The following is a 20,865-nucleotide window of genomic DNA, read 5'->3' as shown; positions in this document are numbered from 1 at the left end:
CATGGATTAGGCAAGCCTATCTGCAAATATACTTATAAAAAGTTGCACAAATTTTTTTAAAAGGGGAAATGGGGGCAGGGGAACAATACAGTCTTCTGGCATGCTGCTAGCAAAACTACTTCTTTCAAGAACAAAAACTGCAAGGTCTCTTGCAAACCCAAAGTCCCTAGGATTGCATATTTCATAAAAGTCTAGCTAGTCTTTACAAGATTATCCTCACACAGAACAGATTATAAATTCATTAAATGGGATTTTTACTAATTCCATCAAAAATGGCAGTGAGATATGCACAGATATTAGAAAAGAATACCAAGAAAGAAGAAAAAAGGTTACACAAGTACAGACCCATAACTATAAAGTTAATTAACAAACATGGGAGTGAAACAAGCTTTGAAGGAAATAGTAAGGAAGTTGAAAATGGGAAAATTGTCCAAACTGTCAAAAAAAAAAAATTAAAAAATTATAATCTTTTTCACTAAATTTCCTTTCTATAAAAAAGGGGGAGACCTCCAGAGATTGGAGAAATCGCAACTAAGGTATGAGGTAGAAGATATGCAAAATAACTAAAGAAGAGATTGTTTGTTATGCCTATAGGAAATACAATATATCAGAAATTTGATGAATGTGCATGGATGGACCTGGGCTCAACTCTGTACAGCATTCTTATATTTCAGTACTGGATTCTGTGAATACTGGTCCAGAGAGTGACCTGCTCTTTCCTTAGTGACCAAAGACTGCTTCTCAGCATTTTACCTTCAGCATTTCTGTCAACAGAAAGGAAGGTTATATTATCTGAGGAAGAAATGAATGAACTTGCATATTGAAATGACAGGAATAGGATTAAATACGATGGCCAAGAACAGACCTTTCAATGTGAGTATGAATCCTTATTCCAAATGTAGAATTAATCTATTTGAAGAGGCAGAAAAGTGAATTTAGATTACATGGTAATTGACCACAAGCCATCACTGTAGGTACCAAAACCCCTAAATTTATTTCTAGTAGAGGCAAGGAAAATAGTGATGTCTTCATGCAAGTCAGTAGTAGAATACACTGTTCTCTAGTTATCGATAAAAGAAGAGAGAATGTACACCATGTACAGAGAAGCACCACTCATATTGGAGTGATGAATGGGAGCATACAATTCTAGAAGGGACAAAAATTGCTCAGCTCAGCTCCTGAACAAAACGGCTGGACGGATTAAAACTGCACTCTGTAAATACATCATGGGTCAGTGCCAAAGACAAGAGGGAGCTATTTGAATGAGAGGATAACACTGACAAAGACTAAATAGATATAAACTAACCCTAAACAGATGTGGGCTAGAATAAAGAAGAAAACTTCCAACTAAAGCAGAAATATTTACAACTGCTTCCCAACAGAAACAGGCAGCACGATGAACCTGCTTTCAGCGTGAAGCTCAGTAAGCTCTACAATCAGACTGCATGATGTGGTGGCCTATCACAGTACTAAAACAGACCATGTCCACAAAGATTATACACAGTACCAGGTACAGGGCTAAATTAGTGTCTGATCATGATAAATGCAAACTGTGTGACTGACCGCACAATTTTTTATTGCGGTCTTCAAGACTGTTTTAATGCAAACCATTGTTTCAAAGTACTGTTTTATTCCTTGAGCAAATGCCACGTGGTACCAGAACAAAATCAAATTTATGCACGACATTTAAACAAGCCTCTGTCTGTAGGAAGCAGAATAGTAGAAGTGTTAAACCACATCTGCACCCTGTTCTACAAATACAGCAGCAAAACCTGACAAGTCTTTTTTTATGATGGATATACATTCAGAGTTATATTCAGGTCCTAAAAAGTATATGTATATATCATAAATGCACAGATATCTGTACAAAGACTGACCTCAAATACAAAGAATACTTAAAAGGGGAAATAGTATCTACAGGCAAACACAGGCACAATATACAACTTACTGTCATACAGACATTATACAGACAGTTGGGAAGTACACAAATTTGAAGTACCTTACTTTCATAAAGTTGTCATTTTTAAATTCCACACTAGAAAGTAACTTCTAAAATAAATGTGGATGAGGAATCAAAAGGAAAAAAACAGACAAAGTTTTAAATAAGTTGAAACAGAATATGGTCATAAATAATAAACAGGATGTAAAAACATCAGGAACAACACTGGGAGCTAGAATACAGCAACTGGTTTCGGTGAGGGAGGAAAAGTTCTGTTACAAAAGAAGCAAAAATTATCATCTCCAGCTTTTGACATGGTGTTCAATGTGATTTATCCTGTGTTAAGAGATGCTTTATTTTATGTTTGTACACAGAACGACTGCAAGACTTACCAACTAACAACAAAGATCTTTTCAGATTTTAAAAAGTTCTTTCTCTCTCTGTCAAACAAATGAAGACTTTTCACTCTCTTATGGTTTCTACAAGACTCAAAACCAACAGAATTAAATGTTACTCTCAGAGCAAAGAAGAAAATGTTTGCAGTTTAAAATATTTACTACACATAAAAAAGCTCATTTAAAATCAGGACTAACAAACACAACATTCACTACAGGAAGATTTTTCAGCCCCTCCTTAAGGACAACTGCAATTCACTGTGAAAAAGGAAAAACGGAAGCAGCTGCTTCTTTCTAAAATAGATACCTAAGTTGCAATGAAGTCAAAGTATCCTTTTAAGTAAAAAAACACACAAGCAAAGAAACAAACAAGATTTTAAGGTTGAAAACATTCATTTCATTGTCTGGATATCATGGGGCTCTGCACAGTCAATTTTAGTGCACTTCCTGGATCATGTAGCTTTATCTTTTTCCATCACTGCAGGAAGACATTAAAAATACTGTAAAAAAATAAAGGCTGTCAGAAGACATCATGCAGAACTTGATTCACCCTCCTAGCTGCTTTCAGTCATACGGAATTCTACTTCATGACTTTTGTTTCTGGAATCACCTCACGCAGTTCTGCTCTGAAGTCATTTGGTAATGTCTGGTACTACAGCTCATTATGAGAGAGTTTACCATGTTTAGAGAAATTGCAAAGCAATGCAATTTGAGGCACATTTGAGAGCATAGCCATCTACCATTAAGTATCCCCTCTTTTAAAGAAAATTCTTTTCTTTTCCTTGAAAGGAACTCTATGGATGTGAAACCAAAGACAAACACAAAAAGAGAAACACAAAAAGAAAGGTGAGTCCTGTGGCCCAGCAGTACGAGATAAGGTGAAACAATGAATGATAAAAAATGTATTTGGAAATTAGATATGAACTAGAGGAGTAGGTAGTCTAACAGCTAAACGCTGAGGAGGAATCTAGAGTATCTCCTTATAAGAATAAGAAACTTATTCAAATCCAATACAGGAGTTTTTGCTAAGATGCAAGCACTTCATAGCTCGCCTACCACAACATTCAAAGTGTCAACAAGAGGAATTAATGTGAATACAACCAAGAAGTTGTCTTACAGTATATGCTATATATTATCAGTCAGTAATTAATCCAGAGACCAGAGAAGGTTTGTATCACTGATTTTTGAAAATAAGAGCATTTCATGATTTTTCAGAAGAACTAACTACTCAGAATTGTCGGGTTTAGCCCCTAACTTCAATCTCACGCTGTTCTTGCTTACAGCTTATCACCAGGAGGGCAGTGCAGCAATTAGATTTTTCACTTCCACCAGCCAGTTTTAATATCTTCCACTTCAAAGTCTACAATAACTGCACTTCGGAGTGTCAGGAAATGAAAACTCCTGTTTCCATTTGATATTTCAGAAGGACCTCAAGGGGAGAAAACCGAGTCATCCTGACAGGAATTTTGCCAATATGTAATTACTGTACTCCCTGCTTGCTAATGTCCATGAAGGAGCAATATAAACTTCCTGTTACTCAGTGAAATACAACACAGCATTACTCCAGGATGAAGCACAAGACCAGTGCTGGCTTAAAAAATAGAATTATAAAATAAGAATAAAAAATGTGAGCAGGGAGGTGTTTAGAGTGTTTATTTTTAAGTGACAAGACCCATTTTTCACCTTGTGTAAATTTCCTTTCCAAATACTAAGAAAGCCCTGATTTTGTTTACCAGGGAATTAACTGAAGTTACAACTTCAGCAATTCAGCTGCAATTTGTATTGGCCATCACAAATCTAGTAGTGAAATAGGGAAAATACCAAAGGAAACAAATACTGAAGGAATTACTGAACTGTATAAGCTATGTATGGAAGTTTCCTTAAGAACTATAAAAATGGGTAAAGATAATTAACAATTCAAACTAATGTAATATTAGAGAGCCTGTTAGATCTCCCTATATATTTACAATAAAATCAGAAATCTAGAGAGCAAGTTCATATAGATCATAGGAATCATAAAATTAAAAGACAGATAAAGCAGCATAGAAAAATGTGATGAAGTGAGTACATGACAAAGCAATATGCATTAATCTAGCTCTGTATAGATGTTGTCACCCTGTTACGAGAAAAACTGTAAGGAACAAATGAGAGGAAGGGAGCAGATACAGCAACCAGAAATACTACAAAAGAAAAGAATTACTTACAAAGGAAAATAACAGCTTCTTAAATCTTAGCCAAGCAGTAGCTACAAGAAAGTAACATGGAACCCAACAGATTTACATGGGGGAAGGACTGAAAAAAATATATTATTTGTATTACTGATGAAGAGCAGCACTAGTGATCAGCACTAACACACTGAAACAAAGAAAAGGGAAGTTCCAGTAGAACATCTAAAAACCAAGCTTATTTGGCAGCAGAAACATCTCCCAAAAGAAGCCATGAATCCTGGAAGAGTTTCAAACAGAATGGACAACACAAGGCAAGATATACTAAGAAAACAATCCACTGTGGGCAAAGAAGGGCAGCAAGCAAGGCAGGAACACAGGCTCCTCAATGCCAGCACAGATGCATGCCACTAGTGTGAGCACACTGTGTTCCAGTCGCACGCGTCTCAGCCCCAGCAGAGCACTGCTCCCACTAAGTCCAAGTGCTGGGACAAGGCCAAAAAAACTGAAGGCAGCATTGCTGCTGCAGAGTTGGTGGCCAACTGGAAGGTTTCAGTGTTTGAATTCAGCCTGCAGGGTAGCTCTTCTACGTCTTCCAGGCTGCCTCTGCCTTGCTGGGCCTCCATTTCTCCAGGATACATAAATGTACACTGATATCGTTCTGAAGAGGTAAACCATTTCAGTGATTATTAGACTGGGGAGGGGTAATGAGGTAGTTTTAGAAAAAAAAATTATTCATAACACAATTTGATTTTTATTCCCAGTGTGCATAGTGGTTCCAACATACTGTACCAATGATATGTTTTCATTTATGGTCTTACACAATTTATATTCCAGCTGCAGAATTAATTCCCTTGAAATTCATCATACCAGTTCAGCTAATATTTTTGTAGATTGTATTACTCTGATTACAGTATTTCATGTTACATTTGTGTTCTTCAAAACAATCAAAAGGTAATTAGAAGGAAAAAAGATCTCAACACTGCTGACTAACAAAGCACACGCAAGTAAGCTCAGTTCAAACACGTAAAGTGTGGGTGTTTTCTTATGCACAAACCTCTTTGGTATGAACGTCTTACAAAAGCACTTATAATAAACTGCTTCTGAATTGCCGTAGGTTCCAATTAAGCTATCCTTTGTCTTACTCTCATCCCTGCAAAAGTGCTTTGCTACTGTGTAGTCAAGACACTTGAAAATTAGAATCTAACAGGAGACTTTTACATGAAAAATAACAGTATTTAAAGATGTAACAAAAATGCTATCAGTGGCCACTTTTTGTGACTACAGGAAGCAGCCTGGGCAAATATGATAGTACACAGCTTCTTTCCAGGACATTTTATTCTCAGTTCAAGATATCCACAATTACAAGGAATAAACTTGCATTACAACTAGCTGATATGTCATCCTGTAATATATTAATATTGCTTTCCTAGAGTATGGAAAGCTGCATGGCAAAGAGAGCATCACTTCCCTAATAAACATGCATCTAAGATGATTGTAAGCAGATCAATTACTTTGAAGTACACCTGGAAGGATTTTGAAAGCAAATTTAAAGTAAAAACAGTTGACATAGGCAGATCATTTGAAATACCAATCTCGAAAGCTTGCTAAAAGCAAGTGCTTACAGCTGGAAAATGCAATCAAAGTCAAAAGAGATTAGGCTGAGATGATGTAAAGTTAGAATATTACATGCAATAAGCTTGTTGCTTCCATTATAGCTTTTACTGGAAAACAAAATAAAACATACTTTAAATGTTATTTTAAGGCAGATTGATGATGTCAAACTGGAAGGAAATGACCGAGATGACAAAACTTACTCTTCAGGCCCTGCTAAAACTAAGCAGTGACCAATATGATGTTACAGTGATCATCTATTTAATTTTTGCCATTCTTAATTCCTTCCAACTTTTCTTCTTCTGTGCTGCTATCAGTGTCCTGGCTTCACGTTCAGTGTCTGCACCAAGTCCTCCAAGTCTAAGGGTCTGTCCAGAGCAGAAAACACAGCTTTTGGCAGCTTTGAGCTACCAAGTACATCTGCCCAGCATGTCAGTCCTCCCTACAGAGACGCCAATTTGAGGCACAGAAGCTGTGAGTGTCAGCTCAGAGGCTTTGCTGGGGCTCTTACATGCACTATGCAGCGATATATGAGCTGAGCCTGAGGGGAACCTAATATGCTTACTGGATGCCGAACAGCAGAGAAGAATGTGTGCCAGTGCTCTTGTCCAAGTATCTGTAGCTTTAACTTCAGTACCATTTCTTCAAAATCCAAAGCCTCTTGCTTTCCTCCCTTTCTTGCTATCGGTGTGGATTTCCCCTCAGTATCCAGAACAATTGAAGCCTCTCCTACTAATGACTCATGGCCATTCTTCTGCATTTTGCCCTACTTGGATGGTAGGAAATCAAAGGTGAGATGCTACGTGACAAATGCAGAACACTACATGGGGATAATGAAACTAGTCAGCAAACACAGCCTCATTCAGATATACAGCAACCACTCAAATACTGATTGGTGACACTCCCCCTCCTATCAGCACTATTAATAAAAAATCTCTTCTGTCACTTAACTATCTTTTTTTTGCAGGGCTGCCTTAAATGAAAAGTCCCAAGGCTACATGGAACACGTGATAAAAGAAAGGCAACAGATCTCAGAAATGCCTTGGAGACATCTTCTTCACTCCTAAATACCTAACTTTATCTCTTTTACATAGGTATTTCTTTTCTCTGAAGTCTTCATAACCTTTTCCAGTTAATATAACAACCTCTGCCAAGAACTTTCAACAGCACCCAATTAATTCACTAACCCAAGACCCAAAGGTTTTTGCTCCTAATCCACAATTTACAATTCCAACTGTACTCTTTAGTCACTGTCCAATTGTAATTTCAAGATAAGTTTCTTGTTCTTGTTTGAAAAATGAAAAGAAAAAAAATTGGCAGTCATCTATCCACCCACAAACCTTGGCAAAAGCCATCTAACTATCTGGAGGGAAAAATGAAGCTTCTTCTCCACAAAGACAGTAAGATTAAAGTCCATATCCTAGGTATCTCACAATCTAAACCAAATAGAGGAAGAGATATAAAACACATGGAAGGTTCAAGTTTTAAACATTGGGGTTTTTTGTAATAACTTAATACAGTATCTACACAATAACAGTTCATAAGGTGGGCGGTGAGAGTTTGAGCAGAGGTTAGTTTTACCGAATATTGATACAACACAGTTGAAAACCACATACAAATTAACCAAGTTCCCAGCACAAATGGTGGCCCAAAGACTGTCAGAAGAAAACTTTCAGAGAAGCATTTGAGACAAATGTAGAAAAAAAACAGTGATGCAAAAACCAAGTGGAAATCAGCATGGAAGGGTTAAAAAGCGGGAAAAAGAACAGAGGAGCTTGGAAGGAAATGCATTAAAGAAACGGAAATAGCTTTAAGATATTTTTCTGCAGCCTAGAGTAGATGAAAAAAAAAAAGAGAAAGAAAAAGTACAAAAAAATTAAACTGTCATGGATTCAAGAGTTTTAGCATTTGAGTACTGGGCTGATGTTAGATACTGTGTTGAAGAACATATTCTGAGGAGCCTCTCAGGAACATAAAACTCAGGCCTTGAAAGATTTAACAGCCACCAAACCTCTGAGTGAAAAGCAACTGTGATATCACAGATCACAAAGCTATAGCAGTTTGTTTAAGTGAACAAAAACAACATCTGCTGTATGATTTCACTACCACAGTGCACTTCTGCTCTGCTTTCCACAGCATTGACACAATTCAATTGAACTGATTCTTATTAGGGATACTGCGCTCACCAGCTCGAAAGAGACACAAGTGACACAAACCAGCAACGATCCTCTGGTTTTCACTCTGCTACTTTTAATGCCACAGATTTCCACAGTTGCTGCTAGCGCACCTTTATACAGATGGCACAGAACTGTGCCCATCTGCAGGTACAGGGTGCTAAGAAAAGAACTGCATTGCCAACGGTCTTTTTAATCTTCTGCTACTAAATTGAAAAAAAAAAAAATAAAGCAAAAAGTTTTGCTTCTCCAATTTTCCAGGCAGTTTACTCACATACTGGTCAGCACATTGTGTACAGTTCTCTCTGCTTATTTGGGTCATTTCCATAAGTGTGAAAAAGACTTGGGAAGAAAAAAAAAAAAAAAAAAAAGAAAGATAAAAGCTTCAATTTTCATTCATGAACAAAATACTACCTGGAACAACTCTGAGTTTATATATTTGTGGGTTTTTTTTCTTAAGTCTATTAGATTAAAAACCTAAAAAAAAAAAAAAATCTATATCCCATGGGAGGAATGTAGGAATATTTGTAGAAATACACCCTGCAGCTCTCCTCCTGAGTGCAATAACCCCCAGAGTAGCTTGTCTGCTGTGGTCTGGGACCAGCACCAAACTTGACAGTCTCTGGCAGGAGAACAGCACTGGAAACTCCCTCCAAGAACAATCATGTCTGTAATGAGAATCACATAAGAAGCCTTGCTGCATAAGAAAGGGCCAGTACTTGCAGAGGAAAAATACACCAATTTTACCTAGGAGGAATGTGAATTCCTCTCTGTGATTTAAAAAAAAAAAACAAAAAAAAAAAAAAAAAAAACAAAAACAAAACAAAAAAACAGTTCTGTTGGTCATTTTAGGTTCCTGTTGTAGATGACCCATTTCAGAGAAAGCCAGATCTGCAGATCCTTTCTCAAAGACATGCAAGGATTTCTACTTTTCCAGTTATCCCTATGTTTCCTCATTGTAAGCTTAAAATATCCACTACAGGGGATCACAATAGCTAGCATGCCTTCCAGTCGGGAAGCAGGTCTTGGCCTGAACAAATGGTGTTGTTGACCAGGGAGGATGAAGAAAACCTGCGGAATGAATGACGGATCTAGTATAGAAATACTCTGTCCCAAGACTGACAGGTGTACAGACTAATTTTAATGCTCAGTGCTCTACAAGACTTCTTTGAGCTAGTACTGCATCTGATTCCTAGATGCTGGTTCTTGTCCAAATGAAAATCCTTATCCAACTAGAATTAACAATTATTAAAAATCCAGCCTACAGAGTAGTGCCATCTTGAGCTTCCACTGCAAATAATGAGCTCAATAAAGCACTGTATAAATCAGAGAGCTTCTGGGTCATGTTTTATGACCATAAAGTTGATACCTTGAAATCCCACTAGCTGGAAACATACTCCAGTGTCCTGTGCCATACATCCAGGACTCACAGAAAAGCAGATGTGAAGAAGAAATGAAGGAGGAGGCTCAGCTAGTATGAGCCTGGCTTCACTCACCTCATCCTTTAGATTGAGGCAGATGTTCAGCTCACCCCTAACACCATGTCTTTTCCTAATTCTGCTTGTCTGCTTTTTTCCCTGAAGAAGTCCAAACCTTGCCTTCTCAAACCTAAAAGTCAAGTCCCAAAGTAGCGTCCCAAACCTTGCCCAGCTGACTCTTGTCCCCTTCTCCAGTTCCTCTGATTAGGGAAAAGAATCAGGACAATGGTACCTGGACTAGGCCACAAGGGAAGATATCCTTTTGCTCACAAAGCTCACAAAGCAGGAGATCCTTCAAGATACACGCACTCTGTACATATTATTCCAGGGTCACTCCAAGGACACAAGATTTGGAAAACAAAGGAATGAAGGAATAATGCAAAACCAAATCAAATAAAATAAAGCCTCAGGACACAGCTGGGAAATCGACATGCTGCTGGACACTAATCTCAATTTTGAAATAAAGTTTGGAATTTCCTTCAGGAAAGCTCTGCAATGTGAAGGGCAGGTTGAGTCACCAGTTGCTGGAAAGGCAAAGAATTGAACAGGAACCTTGTAAGGCTGGGGGAAGCGGGACACAAAGTGTGCATCTCTCCACTGAGATTGGCAGAAAGGATTATTTCTGCCTCCCAAACTCCAGACACACTGAAGCACATACTCTGCCAGAGGATGATGGACCTGACCGTAAAGGAGATAATGATCCTGCAGATGGTGACTGCGTTGATCATTTAGAAATGTCAGTTTTTCAGTCACTGATCACAGTGCACATACAGTATATTTCTTCAAGGAAATTCAATTTTATAAACAGAAAAAAAATATCCTTGTTAGACACTTCAAGGTTTTGAGCTAGCACAAAAACTCCAGGTGTTTATTAATGCATTTTCAAGTGCACAAAAGGGTCTGTGTCAGAAACCTTAAATCTAAACAGTGCCCAGCAAAATCACTGACATTCTATGCAGAGCTTGCCTACATAGAGATATTTAGATCATTAATGGTAAAAGACACTAAAGAAGTGCTGCTCTGGTTCTTTTTTTTTTTTTTTTTTTTCAGTTGTAACCTTCTCTAGAAGTTTCTTTCTTCCCGACACCTTTCTCCCCTCTTTGAAGTACTTTCACAACCATAGAATAATCAAGCACCTTTAATTTATGCAGCAGCTCAGCTTCTCTGCTAATGGACTGAAAAATGTCCATAATTAATTAAGCAGGTGTAAAGAGCCATAGAAAAAGCAATCCAAGGTAGGCAGCCTTTCCCTGATAACCACTTGTAAGTGGGTTCCCTTATTCCATTATAAACAATATTTTTTGATACATATTTTGAACTAAAAGAATGCTTTGCATTTTCTTAACCTGTCATGAGCCACAAACCTTTCCATGGTACTCTTGAGGTAGTTAGAGAAACAGTCAAGTGTGCGAGCACTTGCATATGGTGCAAGATGAAATGACTATATACTACTGAGAGTTATTTTGAATAGTTTTGCAGTGATTATTAAATCTTTCTATTGTTTAAAAAAACATCTTTCCCCATCTGTGAAAGCCTCCAGCAAATATGGAAAATGCATAACAAAAGTAAAAGTTTCACACACACACAAAGACACAACAAACCCTCTACTAAAGACATTTTTGTCTTTCAATTACACAACAGTTGTTTTTAATCTGTGCCTGAAAGCTTATTTAAAGTCATTTAAAAGTCAGCAGTGTTCCCTTACCATCATTTATTTTTACATTAATCTTTCTTTTTCTAACTACAAATAAATATTCTGCAAATTCATATCATGCAGTTTATAAACCTCTCTGCCTTAGTTTGCACATAAGAAAAACTAAACTGTACAAATGTCACTGCTCTGTTACCATTTAGAGTGGCAGATGTCCAACTGCCAGCTGTACACGTGCTGAATATGAAGCACTAATTATAGAGTAATCAAATGCTTTGTTAAACCATATTTAAGAATTTTATTGTCACTTAATGACTGCACAAGTATTAGTAGATAAACACACATGTGGTCCATTAGTACAGCATCTGCCAAGTTTTAAGCATATCCATAATGTGATGGATAAATAAGAACTGATGACTGGACAAATCAGCTTTCCAAGAGCCTTTGACCCTGTCTTTCAACAAAAGCTCTCTAGAAAACAGAAAATTAGGCTGTCATGAGATAAAAGGTAGAGTTACATCATGAATTAGAAAGTGTCACAGAGAAGGAAAAAAAAAGGAAGAATTAAAAATAATACATAAATCTTTAGTTGTGGCAAAATGCATCAAAACAGTGCAAAGAGATTATCTTCAAGCTTAAGTCAAGTATATGCCTTTACAACCTGGGAAAGGAAAAAAAGTAATGCAATTTGTATTTGCCACTGACTCAAAAATACCTAAAGTCATTAAAAAAATAAGAAAGCATGACAGCAGAGACCATCCATACGGCTCATGATTTTACTTCCGCTATATTATTCTTTGAAGGAACCTCTCTTTCAACTTTCTTTTTGTCTACAGCACAAAAAGCAAGCTACAGTGTTCATCCTAAAATACATTCTACAGCTGGGCACTGTTTTGTACACTTCACTTGACTTTACACTCACCAACAATTAGTTTAAATGTTTCCTTTACCTTTTTGCCTACATTGTCTCTTCAGTTGAGGGAGCTCCCTCAAGGAGCCTATAAATTTCCAGAGGAAACTCGTAATGTGGCTTCCTCCAATTAGGTCATTAAATTTACACACTTGAATCTCTTTACATCCTAAAGTCTCTGAACCTGTGACATTTTCTTGTCTTAAATTGCACTGTAGAACTCATCTGTGTCATGTCATCTTTAAATCATTCAGCCTCATACAGGCAGTTGAGCTGATCACACCCAATTAAACATAATGATGTTTCTTTCACCTGCCACTTTACTACTGAAAGGAAAGGCAGAGCACTTGAAGGCAGACAGTTGGCTTTATTTTATCTGTTTTAAACTCACATGGGCTGTATCTAGCCTAACAGTCTCTGCTTTCCAAAGTCTCTGGCAAAAAAGGCAAAATACAACAGGATGCCCAAGAGGAACAAGTGACAGTCCATATGTGGGAGTAAAAATTCAATATTAATGACATCATTCTAAGTTCAAGTAAATTTTGCAAATTGTAAAAGAACAATCCCAAGGCAAAACAGAGAAGTGTATATCTTTGGCAGCAGTCTTTTTTAAGCAATACCTAAAAAGAAACAACAGTATTTTTGTGTCACTGTTCACAATGTAGAGCATGTTTGGATGCCAGTCTACGCCATCCAAGATGTGAAATAATGAGATATCTCACATCTAACAACATAAGTAAGAGTAATCTCCATCTCTTATTTCTTGTCTTAAGCAAAAATCAGAAGGACTTGAGGAAGAACAGCAAAAATAGCTAGGAATATGAACAGATTCTCATAATTTGGGTGAGTGTTTTTCTAAATAAAGAGTCCCATAAGGAAAGCCCAGTTGCAAGTATTTGCTTACCAGATCTCCAATGAAAACAAAATGCAATGGATTTAACTCTGGTAGTAACAAAAAAAAAATAAAATTTTCTTATATGGAGGTATCAGAATGTACTGGGACAGGACCAGAGGCCAAGAAAGAAATTATTTCACCAATTCCTTGAGAAGCCCCAAACAATAGTCTAGATGCTTGGTGCTGTAAATGCCAGCATAAGGATATATTATCTCAAAACCAGTCATGTTGTAGATGATGCATATTACTCATGGACAATGATAGCTCAAGGCAGTATTTCATAACTGGAAACATAACTCAAATTTGATCCAAACTCAAACATAGCACTGTGTTGATAACAACAAATTCACCCCTATGACTCTGCTGGCTAAGAATTATAAGCCCTCACGTACCACAAAGGGCTCCTTTGAATTTAAAGTATTTGTTTAAATTGATACTACTGTACATCTTTCCAGCAAAGGAAATCTGAAGATTAGATATATTCATTCATGGTATTCTACAAAAAAAACTCTTATTACAGGGATGATAGGAGTGCCAGAAGGGTAAGGCACGTGTCATATAGAGATTGACATCAAAACAGATACCCCAGACCTTAATGCTCTGTGGGCTAAACTGACCTGAAACATCAACCCTGTTAAAAAAAAGGGAGTAAACTGCAACAACTGAGCACTAAGTGTTAAAGAAGAGAACTTACATTTGCCCTTGTTCTGTTTGCTTGGGTGGGAGGATGGTGGTTTTATCCTTTATTATTATTTCTCATAATTTAGTGTACAAATGTTTGAGTAATTCAGCATTCAAGCACTGGGACCTGGAAAGGATTAGTTAAGAAAAAAAGAGAGCATCTCTACTACTTGCCCTTTGACACACAGTAGTCAGTCCAAAAGTTATGAGAACCCCTGAGAAAGGAATTACTACACCATACAGTAGGTTTGATTAGTAAGGGATGTAAGAGTCATTTTAGGGTTTAGCATAGTTAAGCTCATAAAACTATTCTTTTTAACTGGTTTTCCATTTCAATTGGTTAATATTATACAGAAGGCTGTAGAGCAGTTAGTCATCCACCTCCACAGGGGAGGAAAACTGGCTAGGGACTGACTCAGAAAGGAAGGAAAAAACATTTTTCATTATTAAAAAAATGAACTTTTGAATACAGGTCATTGTGTTTGGGGTACACCAAGGGAATGCAAATACGCAGTGCTGCAACACCACCTTACCTCACTTCCACATCTCTGACTACATACAATGGAGTAGCTGCCATCACTTACACTAGTTCTTTAAGGAGTGAATGGCAAAGAACTGCATGTGGGCTTTTGGAACACAATGTAGCAATTTGTACTAAAAGTAGCATATTAAAAGCAAATCGCTAAATGGCACACAGATGTAATTTGCACAACAAGCTTTCAGTTTAGCTCTTCAGCCTGCAACCTAATGAAAACTATTTGGTTTGAACACGCCAGTATCCTTAAGATTAGGGTGTCCAATAGTTTCCTGATTTATAACAAACATCTAATGCAAAATTTTTAAATATCATCAGGTTTAACTGAGTGGTACCAAGTCATAAACCGATTTTCACTCTTCTGTAAGGTAGCATTAAAAATAATACTAGCTGATGAGAAATATAGTTTTGTACTTTCTGGTTTGTTTATTCACTGAATTTGGTGGGGTTGTTTTTGTTGTTGTTGTTTTTTTTTTGTTTTGTTTTGTTTTTTGAAAGAATATAAAGGCCATAAGGGCACAGCAACTGACAGAAGACCACTGGGCCACAAAGACCTGGAATTTCTCAGCTCCTCTTAAAGCAACTGGATTTCAAGGTAACTGATCTTTCAAAGTAATCAACTTCACATTAATTGTTTCAGAGAAAAAGTTGGGAAAGCCCCCTTAGTTGTTTTATGAAAGATACATCGTTAACCACTTTAGCTGGCTAAGATTTAAATATAGCGGGTTCATATCATGGCAAATCAAACAAAAAACCCAAACAAACCAACAAACCAACAATTACTTTCTTGGACCCTGAAAGCACTGTTAAGAGAAATACTGCCGAAGAAAATTTAAACCATCTTGACATCTTTATTGGAATTAGCTACTTTTGAGCTAACCCTAAACCCAAGTGGGCTTACTTATTGCATTTTAAACTTAGACCATTTAAATGCTTTAATTTACAGCACCACCCTTGTACAGAGTTTTTTCAGTGCAACTGACAGACCAACAAACTGCAGTCCCAAATACCAAAACTGTAAGGAGGGATCGGACCTTCTATAATTACTCCCTTTTTCTTCAGAACACAAGCCTTTCCACCTCCCACTATTAATCTCCTCCTCATCTTCCTTCTCCTGAATAATCTAGAAGTGGACAAAAAGTATCAGTTCACAGGGCCAACAATAAGGGCATTATTTAAAAAATTTACATGCTAGTCAAATTTATTTTTACATGGGTGAAACAACAGAACTTCCTCTTCCCTGTAAGAGTTATCTCACAAATTATGCTTTACCATGAGGAAAACACAAAAATACATACTCAGCAAAAGTCTCATTCTACTAAAAAACTTCCAGGTTTGTCTCATTTAATTTTGTTCCCTTTTCAGCCACCCTGACTCTTCTCACCATAAATCTACACACCAACTTCCTTTTTCCTCTGAGTTTCTATGCTGCCTATGCTACTGCTGTTCATTTCAGATCCTGTTCTCCTTCCCATTCCCACACTCTGAAACCTCTTTCACAACTATTCATTTTGATTCCTCACCCATGTCAGTGTTTGCAACCAGGAGTCACAGCCTGGCCTGGACACCCAGAACCTTCCATCTCCTGCATGCCAAGCTCTTCCAAAGTGCTGCTGAAGCATCCCAGTTATGCAAAAGGCCTCCTCAGAATGCCCACTCCAAGCACTTCAGGGTACAAGAGCCTGGCCACTTTAGCACTATTTTCTTAGGGCCCTAGCACTTCAAAAGCTGCCACCTACCTCATACGTGTGAAAGTTTTTTGTAGTACAGGGCGTCTGTCAGGCGGCAGCACGTAATTATAACTACTGCACCCTTTAAAGTCACTGTCTAGGATACAGAAATATTTAATTTTTCAACAAAACCTCAGTGGCGTAGGTCTTAATCCTTTACCACCTGACACAATACACCCCCTTCTAAACACCTGATGGATGGCCCTGTAGTCGAAGCACCTTCTTTCGCTAAAATGTGCTTTATTATAGCTAAAATCCTGACTGTTTCTGAATAACAAAGTTTTGGGGTCAAAACGATGGCCTGCTCTCTTGCCACTGCTCTGAGCTATCCTAAAAGACAACCACCTGCAACAGAGCGACCCTTCAAGCTATTCTAACTCCCACCACCTGCAACAGAGCAAACTGATTGATGATGGTCATGACCCACCAAAAACTAGTTGAGGGAAGGTATCTCCCCTGGATGAAGATATGTCTTCCATATAAAGACACCTTTTCTCTCCCTGAATAGTTTCACATGGTTTGACTGTCCAGGCTGGGCAGATGCTTCCATCTCAAGGGGAGCAAGAGCTGCAGACCCACGTGGGTTCACAGCATGGCACCCCAAGCACGATTTCAGTGAAATCACCCCTCTTCACCCATCCATGTGGTGCCACACAACCACTCCAGCTCCTGGGATAACGCCGGGACCCACCTCACCGGTCACCCCATCTCAGCCCTCCCCGCAGGCCCCCGGACAGCCCTTCTCCTGCCCTGCCATCCCTTCGGGCACCGGCCGAAGGGACACACTTGGGATAGGGGCCCAAACAACACGGTGGGGAGAGAGGGGGGCTACACCATCCCCTCCTTACGACACGGATTTGCGGTGGAAAGCGGCAGGAAACATCCATTTCCACCCAGCGGGGCTGGATGAGAGGAAGGGGCGCCGTCACCCCGCAGGAAAGAGGGGCCAGGGAGGAGGGGGGATTGCCCCGCCGCGGGGTAGGGGCACGGAGGCGGAGGGAGGGACGCGGCCCCCGGGACAGGAGCCGGGGCCGCAGCGGCCACTCACAGAACTCGGCGATGTAGGAGGACACGGCGTAGTTCTCCTCGCACCACTCCAGGGTGGAGGTCGGCGGGCCCCAGTAACCCTCCCGGTCGGCGGCCGGAGCCATCGCGGCGCCCGCTTCAGGCTCGAGCGGAGCCGAGGGAAAGGGGAAGCGGAGGGAAGAGGGCGCCGGGCCCGGAGCGCAACACCAGCAGCGGCGGCGGAGGAGGAGGGAGAGCGGGCAGGCGGGGGCCGGCGCTGGGCCCGCCCACCCAGGGGAGGAGCCACGGGTCGCCATGGCGACCAGCTGCGGCCTGCCGGGGGGCGGATAACTAAGGGCGGGGGAAGAGCTGTGTGGTGAAACGGGGATTTAGAGAAAGTCCGGGGAGAAGGATTGGTGTGGGGAACGTTTTGCTCTTCGGGGGCCCGCGCGATGTAGGGATGAGGCGGGACGGGCAACATCACGGCGCTCTCCTCACCCCTTTTTCGAGCCGGTTTGGGGCCATTGAAGAGGTTTCCTCCCTCAACTTTCCTCACCGCTTTTCCTTGCAGACTTCAGGAAGGGGTTGTAGTGCGAGGGGGGCAGCGTACTGCATTCATGTTCTTAGAGCAGGGATTCACGGGGTCAGGGGGTGGTTTGGGTTGGAAGGAACCTTAAAGGCCATTCAGTTCCAATCCCCCTGCCGTGGGGAGGGACACCTTCCACTAGACTAGGTTGCTCAAAAGCCCCATCCAGCCTAGTCTTGGGCACTTAAAGGGATGGGGCATTCTCTGTCCAAACCTATTCCAGTGCCTCACCACCCTGACAGTGAAGAATTTCTTCCCTAAGGCAATGAAGAGGCAAGTATTCCTCGTACTGGTGGGCTGAGAGGAGGAAGGAGGTTTTTTATAGCACTGCCTACTACACCAGGGTTTTCCTCTCATCTGATGCCTTATTTAGTTTCCTCAGTACTTACTACGCGTACTATACTCACACCCATAATATGCAAACTGCTTCTCAAGCAGGGTTGGTATCCAGAGGCAAGTAGAATCTAAAAAGGGAAAGACTCAAAACACAGGGGAAAAGAATAAAGCGCACTAGTAAAGGTCTCATAGTACCATGTGGTTTTTATGTTTCAGAAGATGGTCCAAAGACTGGATGAGAAGCTTTGGGCAGACCTTAGGGGCTGTACACAGAGCTTACACCCTGCTGATCAGCAGAATTTATTATACTCCCATATAAACACAGAAACCTCTTTTCTCACATCTAATTTCTCCTCACTCCCCCTTCTATAAGCTAAAAAAACCCAATCTAAACACAAACCTTTCCTAGTGTGAATTTTAGAATTTATACATCTATCATGAAGACTAGCCTGCCTTCTGCAGTTCAGTTTATATGTAATTACTTTCAGCATTAGGCAGAGATGTATTTAACATATATTACTATTTGTCATAGTGTTATACAGCCCTTGGAGCAAGACTCAGCGATGGCATTGGCAATACACTTAAATGGTCAAAACAGCATCAAATAACTGTGGATTTTTATGTGCAGGCCTGACTTTATATATTTTTCAGACCTAGATTATCCTTCCCAAATTTAGACTTTCAAAACTCAGGGCGGGAAGACTACCAGACTGATTCAGATGCAGAAAAGATGCTTACAGCCATGAAGAGGATTCTGGACTGTTTGATGCATGTTAGCTTTTTGGACTTTTGAAGGTTCTGTTTATATAGGAAGGAAGTTTGTAGGCTCTGATCTATCTTTTGTTATCATAGTAAACTAAAAATTCTTAACAGACAAATAATTCAAAGTTTGAAATTGCAGTTGTTCAAAAACTAAAGAAAGAACTATGAAATATCTTAAATATTAGCTAATAAATATTTACTCACTGAGACTAAAAATGGGAACAATATGAAAAAAAAGCAGGCAGTTTTTGTAATACTGAATTACAGTTAGCTTTAAATAAATAATTAAAAATATTGATGTTTGTTTCTTTTCTCATCACGTGCATGCTCGCCATGAGAAGATTTTTCACCACAACAGAAACAGAAGTCAGACATGAAACTGGCTTTAAAAGTGAATGAGATAAGGGAAGGTTGTATGGGGTAGGCAGAAACAAGTGTGGGTTATCACCCATTCTGATGTCCATAGACAATAAAAATGCATAGCTAGCCCTTAATTTGAATCACTGGGGAATTTTTGTTTATTAGGCACATTTCTGTAGTATTTTCCATCACAACATGCATTTACTTCTCACTTGTTCTGTGGCTTGGTCCTCTGCTATTGAACTCTGATGAACCTTTCAGTCCTCAGAAGGATAGTATTGAAGAGGCAGCCTGAAAATTTTGTAGAGGTAAATTCATCTTCCACAACACCAACTTTGACCATCTTAGCTGTTACAATAATACATATCAAAAGCATTACTTTTCGTCTGTAACCTTGAGCTATGCATTATGTCCATTACTGCACGGGATATAATGTGACAGCCTGAAGTTATTAGCATCTAAATGTGGTCCATCTGATTAAAGGGTCAAACCTATCTCTGTCCAAGTGTTGGATTTTCTTTGTCTGATCTGTAAGACCTATGGAGGGAACATCTTGTTTTTGAAATAACAAAAAAACCCCATAAAGCTCCTGAAATGCTTATTTTCAGTAATGCTAAAATTGTACTTATGCTGAAGGAGTAGTTTCCTGTGGCATCAGGTTGCCTGTGGCTAAGGATCCTCTTTCCACACAGTTTTATGTTGCCCTGAACTCTCGTGGCTTAACCGATCAGTGGTTAATTGAGTCTTGTCAGTTTACACCACTAGAGGGATATGTCCTGTTAATTTAGTGTGTGAATCCAGTAGTATTTTGCTTGGGAATGGATAAAGGCTGCTGTTCAAAAATGGCACGTGTTTAGCTTATTTTTGTGATCAGTGAAATTCAAGGAATGACACCTGAAGAAGAACATTTTTTTCTCTCTCTCTGCTCTATGCAAACACTTTTTCATGGCTTGTGCTGCTGATTGTTTCATTTCTGCATAAAATGGGACCTAATAAGCAGATTAATTAGAACTCATTATGGTGATATATGTCAGAGAAGATTGTACTTACTTCCTCTCATCAGTGTATATGTGCAAAGGGGAAGATAAAACCAACGTAAAATCTTGAAAATGTTTTCACTGCTTGGTTCTAATAATATTAAAATAAAGATGTCAGTTATAAAAAAAAATAAAGCTGATTTTTGTACTACAAATTGCCTTTTCAAATTTTACAGTAATTATTGCAGAATGGGTTGGAAAGGACCTTAAAGACCATCTTAATTTCAACCCCTCTGCCATGGGCAGGAAAACCTTCTACTAGACCAGGTTGCTCAAAGCCCCATCTGACCCACCCTGAACACTTCCAGGGATGAGGCATCCACAGCTTCTCTTGGCAACCTGTGCCACTGCTTCAACATCCTCATAGTGAAGAATTCATTCCTGGTCTAAAATCTAATGAAGTCATTCCTCCTTGTCCTGTCACTCCATGCCCTTGTCAAAAGTCCCTCTCCAGGTCTCTTGTAGCCCCTTTAGGTACTGGAGTAGCTCTGAGGTCTCCCCAGAGCCTTCTCTTTTCCGGTATGAACAGACCCAACTCTCTCAGCCTGCCTCCATAGCAGATGGGCTCCAGCCCTCTGATCTTCTTATGAGCCTGTCCCTCTTCTAGGATTT

The 20,865-nt window shown here is 39.4% G+C and overlaps 1 protein-coding gene across 1 annotated transcript in view; it reads right to left on the bottom strand.

The window, feature by feature from the left end:
• Positions 1–17,434, bottom strand: part of ACER3 (alkaline ceramidase 3) — a 52,569-nt gene extending 35,135 nt beyond the window's left edge. The window contains exon 1 of the mRNA XM_027904949.1: positions 17,216–17,434. Coding sequence (XP_027760750.1) covers positions 17,216–17,318 — 103 coding nt within the window. The 5' untranslated portion in view covers positions 17,319–17,434. The remainder of the gene's footprint in view (positions 1–17,215) is intronic.
• Positions 17,435–20,865: the final 3,431 nt, after the last annotated feature.

Source organism: Empidonax traillii, unplaced genomic scaffold, assembly GCF_003031625.1.
Source record: "Empidonax traillii isolate 1590-97213 ecotype Southwest subspecies unplaced genomic scaffold, ASM303162v1 scaffold1105:size522451, whole genome shotgun sequence".
NCBI classification, from domain to species: domain Eukaryota; kingdom Metazoa; phylum Chordata; class Aves; order Passeriformes; family Tyrannidae; genus Empidonax; species Empidonax traillii.
Note: the sequence above shows the minus strand (reverse complement) of the source record. Positions and strands in the feature narration are given on the sequence as shown.